Source organism: Salmo salar, chromosome 20 (assembly GCF_965601325.2).
Source record: "Salmo salar chromosome 20, fSalSal1, whole genome shotgun sequence".
NCBI classification, from domain to species: domain Eukaryota; kingdom Metazoa; phylum Chordata; class Actinopteri; order Salmoniformes; family Salmonidae; genus Salmo; species Salmo salar.
The window spans coordinates 42,400,023-42,418,409 of record NC_138310.1 but is presented as its reverse complement, the minus strand read 5'-3'; the positions used below and the strand labels follow the sequence as shown (position 1 = coordinate 42,418,409).

At 41.7% G+C, this 18,387-nt stretch overlaps 1 protein-coding gene across 7 annotated transcripts in view; it reads left to right on the top strand.

The window, feature by feature from the left end:
• LOC106580640 (protein furry homolog) overlaps positions 1-18,387 on the top strand; it is a 282,430-nt gene that overhangs the window by 250,603 nt on the left and 13,440 nt on the right. For all 7 annotated transcript variants that reach the window (XM_082966434.1, XM_082966435.1, XM_082966433.1 and 4 more), the window contains exons 58-61: positions 260-409; positions 699-797; positions 1,099-1,182; positions 4,207-4,317. In XM_082966434.1, coding sequence (XP_082822560.1) covers positions 260-409; positions 699-797; positions 1,099-1,182; positions 4,207-4,317 — 444 coding nt within the window. The remainder of the gene's footprint in view (positions 1-259; positions 410-698; positions 798-1,098; positions 1,183-4,206; positions 4,318-18,387) is intronic.

The following is an 18,387-nucleotide window of genomic DNA, read 5'->3' as shown; positions in this document are numbered from 1 at the left end:
TTGGGTTATTGCACACGTGCACTTCAGAGTAGGCGTTCCCTAACAGAAATATGCAAACAAATGGTAGAACATGCTAAAGGGATCTCACTAGCTCGTGCTTGGCTCTTCCCACCTTGCTTGTTCTACCCACTATTATTAATTTGCGCCCACTGGAAATGGTTGGTCTGTCTTGGGTTGGTTATAAAAATCTTTGATTTTGGCGTTGCAAGCGCCGTGCTCTACCAACTGATCCACATATGTTCGTTTTTTTGCTTTTCAGAGTATTCAGAGCAAGTTCTGCTCCCTAACCTGCGATGCTGCGGGTTACCTAGGAGATGGCCTGCGAGGGATAGGTTCCAAGTTCCTCAGGTCGTCCCAGATGCTGATATCATGCTCCGAGTGTCCTACGCTGTTCATAGACGCTGACACCGTGAGTAATACATCAGCATTTACTAATTATATTCTATTCATGTGTAATGGGTGTAACTTATGGTATTTTGGTAGATCAGCAATGAATTCACTTCTATACTTCAGTTTTATAATTAATAGTGTAATGCAATGCCAACATGTTTTATATTATGTATGTACTGTATGTATTGTGTATATTTTTTGCTGATGTATGATTTTCTCATGTACAATCTTATCAAACAATAACAATGTCATTAGACCACTCTTTTCGTCTACCCCAAGTATAAAATGAAATGGTTTCCATTCCCCAGATCATCTCCTATGGGCTCCTGGAGAAGATTAAATTTAGTGTACTGGAACTCCAAGAATATCTGGACACTTACAACAACAGGAAAGAAGCAGCCATAGCTGTAAGCCCTGATACATGAGTTACTGTTACTACATGTTTTAAATACACCCGGTTACCAAAGTCACCTTGGTACAGCCCGAAGAGGATGGACTCTGTGTCTGGTTACTCTCAAGGTTTCTTCCTGCTAACAAGTTTTTACTTACCGCTTTCTCTTTGTCTCGGCTGAATTACCGCATTCCTGAGTTACTTTTGTGACAACTGTTGATGTTGAGGGCTTTATACCTTTGATTGATTGAAGTACCAATGCAATTCATGTAATTCAGAATATGATGTTACAATAACTCCCCTTTCCTGTCCCACAGTGGTTAACCAACTGCAAGACCACCTTCCCCAGAGGCAGTGGGGGTGTCATGATTACCAACCAGCCGGGGGAATACGAGGAAAAGGTAGGACCTCTGTCCACGGGTGTGCTCGCATACTCCCTTAAAATAACTAAGCTTGAAAAAAGTGGCAATAGTACTATTTGTCCATCTTGAGACGCTGTAGCCACTTCTCAAAATAGTCTAGAGTTTTGACGTTTTTGCAAAGGAGATCTTAAGATGTTTGGTGCAGTATTTCTCAAGTTAAATAATTTGCATGAAAACGAGTCTTCTGTCGTTGAATGACAACAAATACTTAATTTAATAATCCTTACTGTTGACTGATTACCAATGAAGGGGCATAGACTTCGGCTACCAACTTCGGCTTGCCTCAAAATCATCCAAAGACCAAAACTAACAAAAATGTCACAAAATGTTGTCATAATACACTGAACAAAAATATAAATGCCACAATTTGGATGCACTGAGATAACGTGACGAGATCCTGAGGCCAACTGCCGTGCCATTCATCCGCCGCCATCACCTCATGTTTCAGTATGCTAATGCACGACCCATGTCGCAAGAATCTGTACACAATTCCTGGAAGCTGAAAATGTCCCAGTTCTTCCATTGCCTGCATACTCGCAAGACATGTCACCCATTGAGCCTGTTTGGGATGCTCTAGATCGACATGTACGACAGCGTGTTCCTGCCAATATCCAGAAACTTTGCACAGCCATTGAAGAGGAGTGGGACAACATTCCACAGGCCACAATCAACAGTCTGATCAACAATATGCAAAGGATATGTCGCGCTGCATGAGGCAAATAGTGATCACACCAGATACTGACTGGTTTTCTGATCCACGTCCCTACCTTTAAAAAAAAAAAAAAGATATCTGTGACCAACAGATGCATATCTGTATTCCCAGTCATGTGAAATCCATAGATTAGGGTCCAATGAATTTATCTCAATTGACTGATTTCCTTATACTGTATACTTGATAAAATATACTTGATAAAATATTTGAAATTGTTGCATGTTGCTTTTATGTTTTGTTACTGGTTAATTGGTTAATGAGGCCTCTTGTTATTGGTTAATCAGATACTAAACATTTTGTAGACAATGGTAAAGATGAGTGACATGAATAATGCTTACTTATTGAGACTTTGTGGCTAAACTAACCAATTTGTTCTCAGTAGTATTGCCTATTATGTATGCTAAACTGACAGTATAACCCAACATAAAAAGCTGTATCATTTTGATATTTCTGGAAATTGTCATGTTGTAGAATGATAGATACTAGAAGAATTATGTTCTGTTGTGTAGATTTCAGATTCAGTATGTTCTATTTCTCTGTATACTGTTCTCACACATTACTGACATGAGAGGGTACTTCAGATTAAATCTCAACTGATCCTTTCACATTTCCTGCCTCTCGGTTACTCTGTGGTAACTCTGTGAGTGAAATACTTACATTTTCTCCTTGAATATCATCAGAACCTCCAGATTTGAGCTTGTTTCTGGGCAACCCCTGAGTTGCAGCACATCACATTGACTCCCTCATCCCAATGTGTAATGTGGCCATTTTGACTCTGCTGGGCAGGGGAGCAGTAGGCTATGTGCTAGTCTGTTAGTGCTATCATGCCAACTCTTGTCACTCATTGTCATGTTTGGCTTGACAATGAGCAATGGCAAGAGTATACACAGTTCTGGGACCAGGCTAGGGAAGCAGGTTCTGCGAATACACGGATACATCAGTAGCCTCGTCCCAGATCTGTTTGTGCTGTATTGGACATGGCAATGACTATAGGAGTTGGCTAGCACAAACAGATCTGGAACTTGGCAAATAAATTTGCAGAAAACATTAAGAATGTTATTATAATCCCAAAACATCCAAATTAAAGATATATAAATGTCAGCCTTATAAATATTGAGTGAAATATTAAGTCAAGTTTAAAACGGCTTTGAGACTCCCAGCAGAGTCCTAGTGCATTGAAGAAAGTGACAAGGCAAAACAGCTTGCTTGTTTTGGCTTTTTTTTTAAATCACGGGACCACCCGGCTTACAGTCCCTAGACTGCAGCTGGTCCTTTCTCCTCACTCGCACTCGCATTCTCTCCCTCTCTCTGATTCTCTGTCTCTCCATCTCTCTGTTCATGTATCAATAAAATGAAAGCATTTTATGACTTAGGCTTATACTGTTCACCTAACCCGGACTGCCGATGGTTGCATGCCTGCTATTGATTTTCAATGTCTTCCTTTCACCTCTCTCTTGTCTTGTAACATGCTTGCTTTGTAGCAAATGGAATTTCTGGCAGTAAGTTCAAAATGACTTATTCCTATTTTCTGATAGTGCCCTGTCTAAATTAAGCTGGGCAGTGTCTCTTGCTCACTGTTAATATTCTGAAGTAGTTTAAAAATAAAAAATGTAATGTTCTCCCTTATATATTCATACTACTTATTCATGTTGACCCATTGTGATTTTTGTATTAACTTTTATTTATTCAGGGTGGCCCACAAAAATGTTCTCACAACGTGAATAACAATTTAGATTACAATTAAAACAAGAAGAATAAAGTGAGCTGCATTCCAATATTTTACAAGTCAGTTAAGAACAAATTCTTATTTACAATGACGGCCTAGGAACAGTGGGTTAACTACCTTGTTCAGGGGCAGAACAACATATTTTTACCTTGTCAGCTCGGGGATTCGATCTAGCAACCTTTCAGTTACTGGCCCAACGCTCTAACCACTAGGCTACCTGCCGCCCCATATGACACATTGGCGGTGTTACCAAAGGATATTGCCTGGCATCCAAGATGCTGAGTTGATGATAACAGGTCTTTGCAAAATAAATAGGCTTACAATATTGTACCATGGCCAAACCTAATGCTTCTTGGGGATGTCAATAACACTACTAAAGCCAACATTACTAAAGTAACAACAGCTGTACCTTCTTTTCTTTCAATTGAGAAACTAATAGGCTATGTCAAAGTGTAAAATAAATTGGAATGAAATGAGCATAGAGTATTTAAACACAACAAAGTAATACAACTTGAACAGAGTTTCAACGAGTTGTTGTTGACCGCCATTTTGTTTGTTTGTGCAGCAACTGGAGCTGTGTCAACGACTCTACAAGCTCCACTTTCAGCTGCTGCTGCTCTTTCAGTCCTACTGTAAGCTGATTGGGCAGGTCCATGCTATCAGCTCTGTCCCAGAGGTAAGGCTGTTGGAAGTGCCCAAAATGGCAACCTATTTCCTATATAGTGCACTACTTTTTTGACCAGAGTGCCATGGGCCCTGGTCAAAAGTAGTGAACTACATAGAGAATAGGGTGCCATATGGGATGCATTCATTGTCTATGGTGATATAGACAGTAATCTGCTTTATTAACCAAATACTTTGAGACATTTACATTGTGTTAAGCCCTTAAAGGAAAGGTTCACCCATTTTTTTTTTAATGTTATATATTGGTTTTGTGCATCATGAGTGTTCTATCGATTCCCTGGGCCATTTAATATTTTCACGTGTATCAGTTATTGGCGTTAAAGCAGGCAGAGATCCGGTCGATATGACGTGGCACTTTGATAAAGTCGCTCTCACTTCACTGGAAGTTAATAGGAATATGACTTTTAGATAGCGAAAACATCTATCATACATGTCCGATTTCACTACTGGCCAATGTCATAACTCGGGAGGATGTCTTCTTTCGAATGAGCCATTGATAAGGAGGATGGGATCCATCCGAATAATTTCGGTTCCTGGATCCTTTCACAGCATTGTAAGGCCGCGCTGAGAAAATGACTTATCAATGACATAAGCCCAGTTCAGTTAATCCCTACCATTTGTATCGCTGAGTTGTCATAATGCTTCAGCACATGTACATTATACCAGGGAAGTTGGCAGACACAATGTAAGTAACCTAATTGTACTTACCTATTGTTCACCTAATACCTTTTTTGCACTATTGGTTAGAGCCTGTAAGTAAGCATTTCACTGTAAGGTCTACATCTGTTGTATTCTGTGCACGTGACAAATAGAATTGGATTTAATTTGGAATTTATGTCCCTCTAACTGACCTGAATGCCTCTGCTGATCCTACAGCTATTGTATGCAGTAATCATGTGCCTATGAACCAGAGTTATACTGTTAGCACTGAGGCAGTGTGCACTAGTAAGAAGTCCACTGTGGACATAAATCACATCAGCATGTCTACTTCTGCTAAGCTTCCCAGTAAAGGAATGAAAACAATCAAGCATCCCAGAAAAGTGCAAAAAAATTGCCAGTGGGGGTTCTTCAATTAAAAGTTCAGAGCTTATGTCGTGACCGTTTGTGGTAGATGTTGGCAGATTGTGGCAAATTGCATCATTCTGTCATTGCACCACACTATCACAAATAAATGTTTATTTGTCACATACATGTGTTTATTTTTTATTTTACCTTTATTTAACTAGGCAAGTCAGTTAAGAACAGATTCTTATTTTCAATGACGGCCTAGGAACAGTGGGTTAACTGCCTTGTTCAGGGTCAGAACGACAGATTTGTACCTTGTCAGCTCGGGTAAACTTTCGGTTACTCGCCCAACGCTCTAACCACAAGGCTACCCTGCCTCCCCCTACCCTGCCGTATAGCGAAATGCTTATGTTTCTAGCTCCAAAAGTGCAGTAATTTCTAACAATACACACAATGTAAAGGAATAGAATTGAGAATATATAAATATTTGGACGAGCAACGTCAGAGCAGCTAGACTAAGAAATAGTAGAATAGGGTAGAATACAGTATATACATATGAGATGAGTAATGCAAAATATGTAAACAGTATTAAAGTGGCCAGTGATTTCAAGTCTATGCATATAGGGCAGCTGCCTCTAGTGGGCTAGTGATGGCTATTTAACAGTCTGATGGCCTTCAGATAGAAGCTGTTTTTCAGTCTCTCAGTCCCAGCTTTGATGCACCTGTACTGACCTCGCCTTCTGGATGGTAGCAGGGTGAACAGGCCGTGGCTCGGGTGGTTGTTGTCCTTGATGATCTTTTTGGCCTTCCTGTGACATCGGGTGCTGTAGGTGTCCTGGGGGGAAGGCAGTGTGCCCCGGGGGATGCGCTGGGCAGACCGCACCACCCTCTGGAGAGCCCTGCAGTTGCAGGCAATGCAGTTGCAGTATCAGGTGGTGATACAGCCCGACAGGATGCTCTCAATTGTGCATCTGTAAAAGTTTGGGGGTTTTAGGTGCCAAGCCAAATTTCTTCAGCCTCCTGAGGTTGAAGAGGCGCTGTTGCGCCTTCTTCACCAGACTGTCTGTGTAGGTGGACCATTTCAGTTTCTCAGTAATGTGTACGCCGAGGAACTTGAAGCTTTCCACCTTCTCCACTGCAGTCCCGCCGATGTGGATAGGGGGGTGCTCCCTCTGCTGTTTCCTGAAGTCCACGATCAGCTCCTTTGTTTTGTTGACGTTGGGTGAGCGGTTATTTTCCTGGCAGCACACTCCCAGGGCCCACACCTCCCTGTTGGCTGTCTCATCATTGTTGGTAATCAGGCCTACTGTTGTGTCATCTGCAAACTTGATGATTGAGTTGGAGGCGTGCATGGCCATGCAGTCATGGGTGAACAGGGAGTACGGGGGGGGGGGGGGCTGAGCGCGCATCCTTGTGGGGCCCCAGTGTTGAGGATCAGCAAAGTGGAGGTGTTTCCTACCTTCACCACCTGGGGGTGGCCATCAGGAAGTCCAGGACCCAGTTGCACAAGGCGGGGTTCAAACCCAGGGCCTCGAGCTTAATGATGAGCTTGGAGGGTACTATGGTGTTGAATGCTGAGCTATAGTCAATGAACAGCATTCTTACATAGATATTCCTCTTGTCCAGATGGGATAGGGCAGTGTGCAGTGTGATGGCGATTACATCGTTTGTGGATCTATTGGGGCAGTAAGCAAATTGAAGTTGGTTTAGGGTGTCAGGTAAGGTAGAGGATATATGATCTTTGACTAGTCTCTCAAAGCACTTGATGACAGAAGTGAGTGCTATAGGGCGATAGTCATTTAGATCAGTTACCTTTGCTTTCTTGGGTACAGGAACAATGGTGGACATCTTGAAGCATGTGGGGACAGCAGACGGGGATAGGGAGAGATTGAATATATCCATAAACACTCCAGCCAGCTGGTCTGCGCATGTTCTGAGGACGTGGCTAGGTATACCATCTGGGCCGGCAACCTTGCGAGGGTTAACATGTTTGAATGTCTTACTTATGTTGGCCACAGAGAAAGTGAGCCCACAGTCCTTGGGCCGCGTCGGTGGCACTGTTACCCTCAAAGCGGGCAAAGGTGTTTAGCTTGTCCGGGAGCAAGACGTCAATGTCCGCAATGTGGCTGGTTTTCTCTTTGTATTCCATGATTGTCTGTAGACCCTGCCCTCCCACATACGTCTCGTGTCTGAGCCATTGAATTACGCCTCTAATTTGTCTCTGTACTGACTTTTTGCCTGTTTGATTGCCTTACGGGGGGGAAAACTATACCGTTTGCATTCAACCATATTCCCAGTCACCTTGCCATGGTTGAATGCGGTGGTTTGCGCTTTTAATTTTGCATGAATGCTGCCATCTATCCATGGTTCCTGATTTGGGTAGGTTTTAATAGTCACAGTGGGAACAACATCCCCTAAACACTTCCCGATGAACTCAGTCACCGTGTTAGTGTATAAATCGATGTTATTCTCAGAGGCTATACGGAACATATTCCAGTCCGCTTGATCAAAGCAATCTTGAAGCATGGATTCCAATTGGTCAGACCAGCGTTAAATATACCTAAGCACGGGTGCTTCCTGTTTGAGTTTGTGCCTATAGGAAGGGATGAGCAAAATTAAGTCATGATCTGATTTGCCGAAGGGAGGGCGGGGGAGGGCTCTGTAGGCATCCAAGAAGTTGGAGTAACAGTGATCGAGTGTTTTTTGCAGCGAGAGTACTACAGTTATGGCCAAAAGTTTTGAGAATGACACAAATATTAATTTTCACAAAGTCTGCTGCCTCCGTTTTGTATGATGGCAATTTTCATATACTCCAGAATGTTATGAAGAGTGATCAGATGAATTGCAAAGTCCCTCTTTGCCATGCAAATTAACCTCTATGGGCTAGGTGGGACGCAAGCGTCCCACCCGTGGTGCACTCCATCAACAGCAGGTGCATTTCAAGAGCGGCAAATTTGAATCCAAATAAATGTCAAAATTCAAATTTTTCAAACATACAACTATTTTACACCCTTTGAAAGATAAACATCTCCTTAATCTAACCACGTTTTACGATTTCAAAAAGGTTTTACGGCGAAAGCATAAATTTAGAGTATGTTAGGACAGTACATTTACAAGAGTTGTGTGTAATGTTTTGTCAATTCAAAGACAGGGTCACCAAAACCATAAAACCAGCTAAAATGATGCACTAACCTTTTACAATCTCCATCAGATGACACTCCTAGGACATTATGTTAGACAATGCATGCATTTTTAGTTCTATCAAGTTCATATTTATATCCAAAAACAGCGTTTTACTATGGCATTGATGTTGAGGAAATCGTTTCCCTCCAATAACCAGCAGTCAAGTCAGCACCACAAATTAAATAATTAAAATTAGAAAACATTGGTAAAATATTATATTGTCATTTAAAGAATTATAGATTTACATCTCTTGAACGCAATCAACTTGCCAGATTTAAAAATAACCTTACTGGGAAATCACACTTTGCAATAATCTGAGCACTGCGCCCAGAAAAATACGCGTTGTGATACAGACTAGCCGTCATGTTGGGGAGATCTAAAATCGAAAATACTATGTAAATAATCCATTACCTTTGATTCTCTTCATCAGATGTCACTTCCAGGTATCACAGGTCCATAACGAATGTAGTTTTGTTCAAAAAAGCTCATCATTTATGTCCAAAAATCTCCGTCTTGTTAGCACATGATCTAAGCCCGCCGGACTTCACTTCATGAACGAGGGGGAAAAATATATTTACGTTCGTTCAAACATGTCAAACGTTGTATAGCATAAATCATTAGGGCCTTTTTTAACCAGAACATGAATAATATTCAAGGTGGACGAATGCATTCTCTTTTATAACGTATTGGAACGAGGGTACCCAACATGAACTCGCACGCCAGGTGTCTAATGGGCCATCATCGTTCCATGGCTCTTGTTCGGTCAGATCTCCCTCCAGAAGACTCAAAACACTTTGTAAAGGCTGGTGACATCTAGTGGAAGCAATAGGAAGTGCCAAAATATTCCTCAGCCCCTGTGTTTTTCAATGGCATAGGTTTAAAGGTAATACAACACATCAGGTATCCACTTCCTGTCAGAAAATGTCTCAGGGTTTTGCCTGCCAAATGAGTTCTGTTATACTCACAGACACCATTCAAACAGTTTTATAAACTTTAGGGTGTTTTCTATCCATATATAATAAGTATATGCATATTCTAGTTACTGGGTAGGATTAGTAACCAGATTAAATCGGGTACATTTTTTTTATCCAGCCGTGCAAATACTGCCCCCTAGCCCTAACAGGTTAACTGAATCCCCCAAAAACATTTTCACTGCATTTCAGCCCTGCCACAAAAGGACCAGCTGACATGTCAGTGATTCTCTCGTTAACACAAATCAAATCAAATCAAATTTATTTATATAGCCCTTCTTACATCAGCTGATATCTCAAAGTGCTGTACAGAAACCCAGCCTAAAACCCCAAACAGCAAGCAATGCAGGTGTAGAAGCACTGTGGCTAGGAAAAACTCCGGAGAAAGGCCAAAACCTAGGAGGAAACCTAGAGAGCAACCAGGATATGAGTGGTGGCCAGTCCTCTTCTGGCTGTGCCCGGTGGAGATTATAACAGAACATGGCCAAGATGTTCAAATGTTTATAAATGACCAGCATGGTCAAATAATAATAATAATAATAATAATAATAATAATAATAATAATAATAATAATAATCACAGTAGTTGTCGAGGGTGCAACAAGTCAGCACCTCAAGGGTAAATGTCAGTTGGCTTTTCATAGCCGATCATTGAGAGTATCTCTACCGCTCCTGCTGTCTCTAGAGAGTTGAAAACAGCAGGTCTGGGACAGGTAGCACATCCGGTGAACAGGTCAGGGTTCCATAGCCGCAGGCAGAACTGTTGAAACTGGAGCAGCAGCACGGCCAGGTGAACTGGGGACAGCAAGGAGTCATCAAGCCAGGAAGTCCTGAGGCATGGTCCTAGGGCTCAGGTCCTCCGAGAGAGAGAGAGAAAGAAAGAAAGAAAGAAAGAAAGAAAGAAAGAAAGAAAGAAAGAAAGAAAGAAAGAAAGAAAGAAAGAAAGAAAGAAAGAAAGAAAGAAAGAAAGAAAGAAAGAAAGAAAGAACATTTAATTTCACACAGGACACCGGAAAAGACAAAGAGAAATACTCTAGATGTGACAGACTGACCCTAGCCCCCCGACACATAAACTACTGCAGCATAAATACTGGAGGCTGAGACAGGAGGGGTCAGGAGACACTGTGGCCCCATCCGATGAATAGGATGATCGAGCAGCAGTGAGGGCTCTTTGATACTGCATGGTACTGTCTTTCCAAGCTAGTCAGAAGACTTCCAGTTTGGTATGGCGCCATTTCCATTCCAATTTTCTGGAAGCTTGCTTCAGAGCTCGGGTATTTTCTGTATACAAGGGAGCTAGTTTCTTATGACAAATGTTTTTAGTTTTTAGGGGTGCAACTGCATCTAGGGTTTTGCGCAAGGTTAAATTGAGTTCCTCAGTTAGGTGGTTAACTGATTTTTGTCCTCTGACGTCCTTGGGTAGGCAGAGGGAGTCTGGAAGGGCATCAAGGAATCTTTGGGTTGTCTGACAATTTATAGCATGACTTTTGAGGCTCCTTGGTTGGGGTCTGAGCAGATTATTTGTTGCAATTGCAAACGTAATAAAATGGTGGTCCGATAGTCCAGGATTATGAGGAAAAACATTAAGATCCACAACATTTATTCCATGGGACAAAACTAGGTTCAGAGTATGACTGTGGCAGTGAGTAGGTCCAGAGACATGTTGGACAAAACCCACTGAGTCGATGATGGCTCCGAAAGCCTTTTGGAGTGGGTCTGTGGACTTTTCCATGTGAATATTAAAGTCACCAAAATGTGAATATTATCTGCTATGACTACAAGGTCCGATAGGAAATCAGGGAACTCAGTGAGGAACGCTGTATATGGCCCAGGAGGCCTGTAAACAGTAGCTATAAAAAGTGATTGAGTAGGCTGCATAGATTCCATGACTAGAAGCTCAAAAGATGAAAACCTTGTTGTTTTTTTTTTTTGTAAATTGAAATTTGCTATCGTAAATGTTAGCAACACCTCCGCCTTTGCGGGATGCACGGGGAATATGGTCAGTAGTGTAACCAGGAGGTGAGGCCTCATTTAACAGAGTAAATTCATCAGGCTTAAGCCATGTTTCAGTCAGGCCAATCACATCAAGATTATGATCAGTGATTAGTTAATTGACTGCCTTTGAAGTGAGGGATCTAACATTAAGTAGCCCTATTTTGAGATGTGAGGTATCACAATCTCTTTCAATTATGGCAGGAATGGAGGAGGTCTTTATTCTAGTGAGATTGCTAAGGCGAACACCGCCATGTTTAGTTTTGCCCAACCTAGATCGAGGCACGGACACGGTCTCAATGGGGATAGGTGAGCTGACTACACTGACTGTGCTAGTGGCAGACTCTACTAAGCTGGCAGGCTGGCTAGCAGCCTGCTGCCTGGCCTGTACCCTATTTCATTGTGGAGCTAGGGGAGTTAGAGCCCTGTCTATGTTCGTAGATAAGATGAGAGCACCCCTCCAGCTAGGATGGAGTCCGTCACTCCTTAACAGGCCAGGCTTGGTCCTGTTTGTGGGTGAGTCCCAGAAAGAGGGCCAATTATCTACAAATTCTATCTTTTGGGAGGGGCAGAAAACTGTTTTCAACCAGCGATTGAGTTGTGAGACTCCCTAACTGGGAGGGGGCCAAAGACAATTACTCGATGCCGACACATCTTTCTAGCTGATTTACACGCTGAAACTATGTTGCGCTTGGTGACCTCTGACTGTTTCATCCTAACATCGTTGGTGCCGACGTGGAAAACAATATCTCTATACTCGCCAGTTTTAGCTTTAGCCAGCACCATCTTCAGATTGTGTGAGTGATGACGAGGACAAGGCTGGAGATCACTCTGTCATGCTGTTTGAGGTCGAATAGCAGACTGGAAGCTTCAAAAGGAGGGTGGTGCTTGGAATCATTGTCCTTCCTCTGTCAAACATGGTTACCTGCAAGGAAACACGTGCCGTCATCATTGTTTTGCACAAAAAGTGCTTCACAGGCAAGGATATTGCTGCCAGTAAGATTGCACCTAAATCAACCATTTATCTGATCATCAAGAACTTCAAGGAGAGCGGTTCAATTGTTGTGAAGAAGACTTCAGGGCGCCCAAGAAAGTCCAGCAAGCGCCAGGACCGTCTCCTAAAGTTGATTCAGTTGCGGGATCGGGGCACCGGCAGTACAGAGCTTGCTCAGGAATGGCAGCAGGCAGGTGTGAGTGCATCTGCACTGGAGAAGACAAGGTGAGCGCTACCATCAGTCCTGTGTCATGCCAACAGTAAAGCATCCTGAGACCATTCATGTGTGGGGTTGCTTCTCAGCCAAGGGAGTGGGCTCACTCACAATTTTGCCTAAGAACACAGCCATGAATAAAGAATGGTACCAACACATCCTCCGAGAGCAACTTCTCCCAACCATCCAGGAACAGTTTGGTGACGAACAATGCCTTTTCCAGCATGATGGAGCACCTTGCCGTAAGGCAAAAGTGATAACTAAGTGGCTCGGGGAACAAAACATCGATATTTTGGGTCCATGGCCAGGAAACTCCCCAGACCTTAATCCCATTGAGAACTTGTGGTCAATCCTCAAGAGGCGGGTGGACAAACAAAAACCCACAAATTCTGACAAACTCCAAGCATTGATTATGCAAGAATGGGCTGCCACCAGTCAGGATGTGGCCCAGAAGTTAATGCCAGGGCGGATTGCAGAGGTCTTGAAAAAGAAGGGTCAACACTGCAAATATTGACTCTTTGCATCAACTTCATGTAATTGTCAATAAAAGCCTTTGACACTTATGAAATGCTTGTAATTAACTAATACAACGTCACGACATAGTAACATCGGACAAAAATATCTAAAGACACTGAAGCAGCAAACTTTGTGAAAATTAATATTTGTGTCATTCTCAAAACTTTTGGCCACGACTGTACAGTCAATGTGTTGATATACCTTCGGTACCGTTTTCCTGAAATTTGCTTTGTTAAAATCCCCAGATACAATAAATGCGGCCTTAGGATATGTGGTTTCCAATTTGCACAAAGTCCAGTGTAGTTCCTTGAGGGCTGTTGTGGTATCGGCTTGAGGGGGAATATAAACGTCTGTGACTATAACCAAAGAGAATTCTCTTGGGAGGTAATAATATCTGCATTTGATTGTGAGGTATTCTAGGTCGGGTGAGCAAAAGGACTTGAGTGTCTGTACGTTATCACAATCACACCATGAGTAGTTAATTATGAAACATACACCCCCGCCTTTCTTCTTCCCGGAGAGTTCTTTATTCCTCTCTGCGCGATGTACTGAGAACCCAGCTGGCTGTATGGACGGGGACAGTGTATCCGGAGAGAGCCATGATTCAGTGAAACGGAGTATGTTACAGTCCCTGGTGTCTCTCTGGAAGGAGATCCTCGCCCTGAGCTCATCTACTTTATTGTCCAGAGACTGAACATTAGCGAGTAATATACTCAGAAGCGGTGGATGATGTGCACGCCTCCTGAGTCGTACTAGAAGTCCACTCCGAACACCTCTTCTCTGCCGGCGGCATCTTGGAGCAGCCTCTGAGCTGGCTTCTCTCTAAAACCACACATCCATCTGAAGGTGATGCTTTATCCTTTGGAATCACATAATTACCAGGTGAACAGTAGACATCTTGAAGACATCGAGGAAATCAACAATTCTTTCACAATAGCCGGTTTTGCGCTTTACTGTCCCGTTCCGTGGTTGATAACATCCACTCTTTGTTTATGTAATTGTCTGTAAGGCACAAGTATCCTTTTTTTATCATAAGTTAACATGTCAAGTGTAATTGCAGCATTGTATTTACTCAAGTTTTTTTTTTTGCCTGTTGGGAGACCATTAATTTACAAAAGGATAGTCTAATGGCTCGGCTAGGTGTGAAAAATCCCCCAATTTGTGCACAGTTTAGACTACCGATAGATGCTGCGGTCAGTCAGAGTTGAGTCCTAATTGTAATGTGTAGCTTAACGGACAGAAAAGGGGCAACCTTGCAATGTATTCAATGCTTAAGTACGCTAAAGTTTTACATTTATAACTCAACATCACAGACCAGATTTGCCCTAACGAAAAATACATCAACCCCCTACAATGTAGAAAATAGTAAGAAATAAAGAAAAACCCTTGAATGAGAGTAGGTGTTATAAAATTTTGGACCTGTAGTGTAGATCCCCTACACTAATAAAGAATCACTTTTTTACTTTCGATTATTTAATTAACCTATATCATGTTATTTCAAGTTATCCCTTTGGAGCACATGCAAATTCGAGTTGTTGAATGGGAGTGACAAAATGTGACAATTGAATTTGAATGAACTGAATGATGAGGATGAAGAAGTGATTGAATTTAGAACAATAGTGTAAGTTTTATTTATTACATTTAGTTGTGGAATGTTACTGAATAGATAACAACAATAGAAAGAAAAATCTGGTGTTATTGGTAGAGAGTCAGGCGGAGAATGGCGTGAAAGTGTACTGTATGTACGCAACAACGCTGTGGACCAGGTGTAAATGGTTTAGAAGCCTTTCCAATCAATTGGAATACAGAAGAAGCCTATCCACCCTTGATGGGCTATCAGCAGGACAATAGACTCTTGCCGAGTTTAGGGACTTTAAATGTATTAATGGAGGTTTGCGAGGCATGTCACTTCTTCTCTTTGCATAGCCCACCACATGCAGTGTTTTCTAACCTCATCTGAATGGATACATAACAAATTACTATGGGAATAAATATCACTGAATGACAGAAATATTGGAATAAAGTAGGCTCATGCAATTGAATTCAACAAATTGTTGCTTACTGAAACACCAAAAGTCGTCCAATTGTTATAACTGGATTTGAAGCAATAGCCTACCCGCGTGCGAGACGTGTGAGACAAGTATAGGGACTCGTCTTGATAAATCAATCAGATTTCTTTTCCTTCTTTTCACTGAATCTCCATTTGCGTATTGGTTATGCTACAATTAGGGTGTGGAAATGTTAGGATTATTTTGCTCTTCAGTCGCTTAGTGACCTAGGCCTACTCCCGACCGGTCACAGCGTCATATTTTCCTAACGGAAACCCTGATGCCTACATAGGCTACTGTAAAATACATTTTAGTTTTTCTTTGAATAGAAACCCCATAATATTAATCAATTTAACTCAGCTAAAGTTCTAACAGTATAAACAGCAGAACAAGTACAATAATATTATTCAAATAAATTATAATCAATCCCATATAATTTGTTGTAAGAAAAAATGTTTTAAAATCTCTAGTACAGCCAATATTAAAAACAGTCAAATGCATTTGTGAATTAAATCGCTTTAGCCGACATTTTGGTACATGAAATCAATAACTTGCTAGTAACAGATGACATTCATATTCTGACTATCACTGAAAGAAACTCACTTAAATAAGACCTTTGATACAGTGGGAGCAATACATGGTTATAACATCTACAGAAAATACAGAAATGCCATTGGTGAAGGTGTTGGTGTATATATTCAGAACCACATTCCTGTAAAGCTTAGAGAGGATCTTATTTTAAATACTGTTGAAGCATATGGCTACAGGTTCATCTGCCTCACCTAAGGCCCATTCTTGTAAGAAGCTGCTATAGACCACCAAGTGCTAACAGTCAGTATCTGGATAATATGTGTGAAATGCTTGATAGTGTATGTGATATCAACAGAGGTGTCGTGACGTTGTATTAGTTAATGTGACGACTGTTGCTCATCGAATGATTAACGGTTTATAATTGCGTGATTAAATGAATTAAGCAATGAATCAAGCAATTATTAACTCATTAACCTGGGGCACCATGGGAAAACTATTTTGATTGAGTTTCTATTTCCCAAATTAACTCAAAGGATATCAGAATATCGATTTTACAACAGTCGCTAAATTAATCAACCTCTTGTCTCATGTCTGAACGTCGCATAATCCGGGAATCTGCACGAACCCGGGCTACACCAATGAGTTTACCACACCAATCTTAGTTGATTATTTATTTACTAGCAAGCTAAAATGATGATAAAAATACACATACACAAAACACAGTCTAGCTATTGATTAGGACTTAGTATAACGGGCCAACACACTATGGCACGTGTTACCCAAAATGGGGATTTAAACGAGAGAGAAACAAAGTACACGAGAGAAATATACATTTGGGTTCATTTGTCAGCCATGCTTATTTAAACCTAGCCTTGCCCTGAACTGCCGCTCTTATGGGTCAGAATATAATGATGTAATTACGTGTTGGAGGTCTCAGGTGGGAAGCTCCGCATGGGTCGTTTAGGCTTCTCAATGACGCACTTCTCCGGCGCAACTCTCTGGTTGTCCTCACGATGTCAGTGTCCTTCTTGGCTTAGTGGTCGGATCCCTCGCCCTTGATCTGAAAGGGGTCTTCTGAGGACAGACAGCTCTGTAGCTCAGAGCTCACAGCTTAGGCCTCGAACGGTGTAGATACCACGATTCAATGGAGAGTGGAGGCTGGGTGGTTCGGCTTGAATTCACCCGCGTAGACACAGCTACTCGTCCGTAGCTCGTGTAGAAAAAGATTTCTTTATCTTCAACCTTGTGTTTCGTATTGGGGTTCGTTGACTTTGTTAGACCTTCGCTGCAGCTTGGGGTCACTTAGTCTCCTATGTTAATTCTTCACTCTCCTGTCTTATACTCTCGGGTCAGAAGTGGGCGTAACCGCCTTTAGGGCAATTCTCTGGGCGTACCAAGTTAAGGGACAAGGCCTAGATTTGACTAAAATCCAATTTTAGACACTAACTTCACATTTCATCCTTACCAAAACATTCTCTTTGATTTGGATATTTTCCACACAGCGTACAATGTATAAACATCAGGCATATACTGGGAAAACTCTTAAAGGTATAATGTTTTCTTAATAACGTCATCTCTTTAACCTTTAATAACAATACAAAAGTTACATACATTTTCATATTCCACCTCTCGTCATGACCACCATTGTGGCTGACGGAAACCATTGTTCCAAAGTCCCTTTATTGCATGTTTAATGTTGTGAGGACAAAGGAATTTCTCTGTGGCCTAAGGTTTATTATGGGCGTGAGGGGTCATAAAACCCCCACATCTTCAGACCTCTAGATCTCTCCTCCTCTGTTGGGGGTTTGGGAGATAATCTGTAGGGTGGTGGTCTCCTGTACCCTGACCTGTTCAGGACAGTCATGACAGAGGTATATTTAAATATTGACTGGCTTTCATCAAGCTGCCCACTCAAGAAATGCATCAAACTGTAACCAGTGCCTGCAACCTGGTTCAGGTTGTCAGTCAACCTACCACAGTCATTACAAACAGCAAAGGAATGAAATCATCAACATGTATTGATCACATTTTCACAAATGCGGCAGAAGTTTGCTTTAAAGCAGCATTCAAATCCATCGGATGTAGTGATCACAATATAGTACCCATATCTAGGAAAGCCAACGTTCCAAAGGCTGGGCCTAATATAATATATAAGAGGTCATACAATAAGTTTTGTAGTGATTCCTAGGTTGCTGATCTAAAGACTATTTGCTGGTCTGTGGTGTGTAATGAGTAGCAACCAGATGCCACACTTGACACATTTTTTAAATTGCTTATTCCAGTTACTAATAAGCGTGCACCCATTAAGAAAATGACTGTTAAAAACTGTTGAATCCCCATGGATTGATGAGGAATTGAAAAATGGTATGGTTGAGAGGGATGAGGCAAAAGGAATGGCAAATAAGTCTGGCTGCACAACCGATTGGAAAAAGTACTGCAAATTGAGAAATCATGTGACTAAACTGAAAAATAGAAGAAACTATACTATGAAACAAAGATGAATGACAGTAAAAAGCTTTGGAGCACCTTAAATGAAATTGTGGGCAAAAAGGCAAACTCCGCTCCATCATTCATTGAATCAGATATCTCGTTCATTACAAAACCCAGTG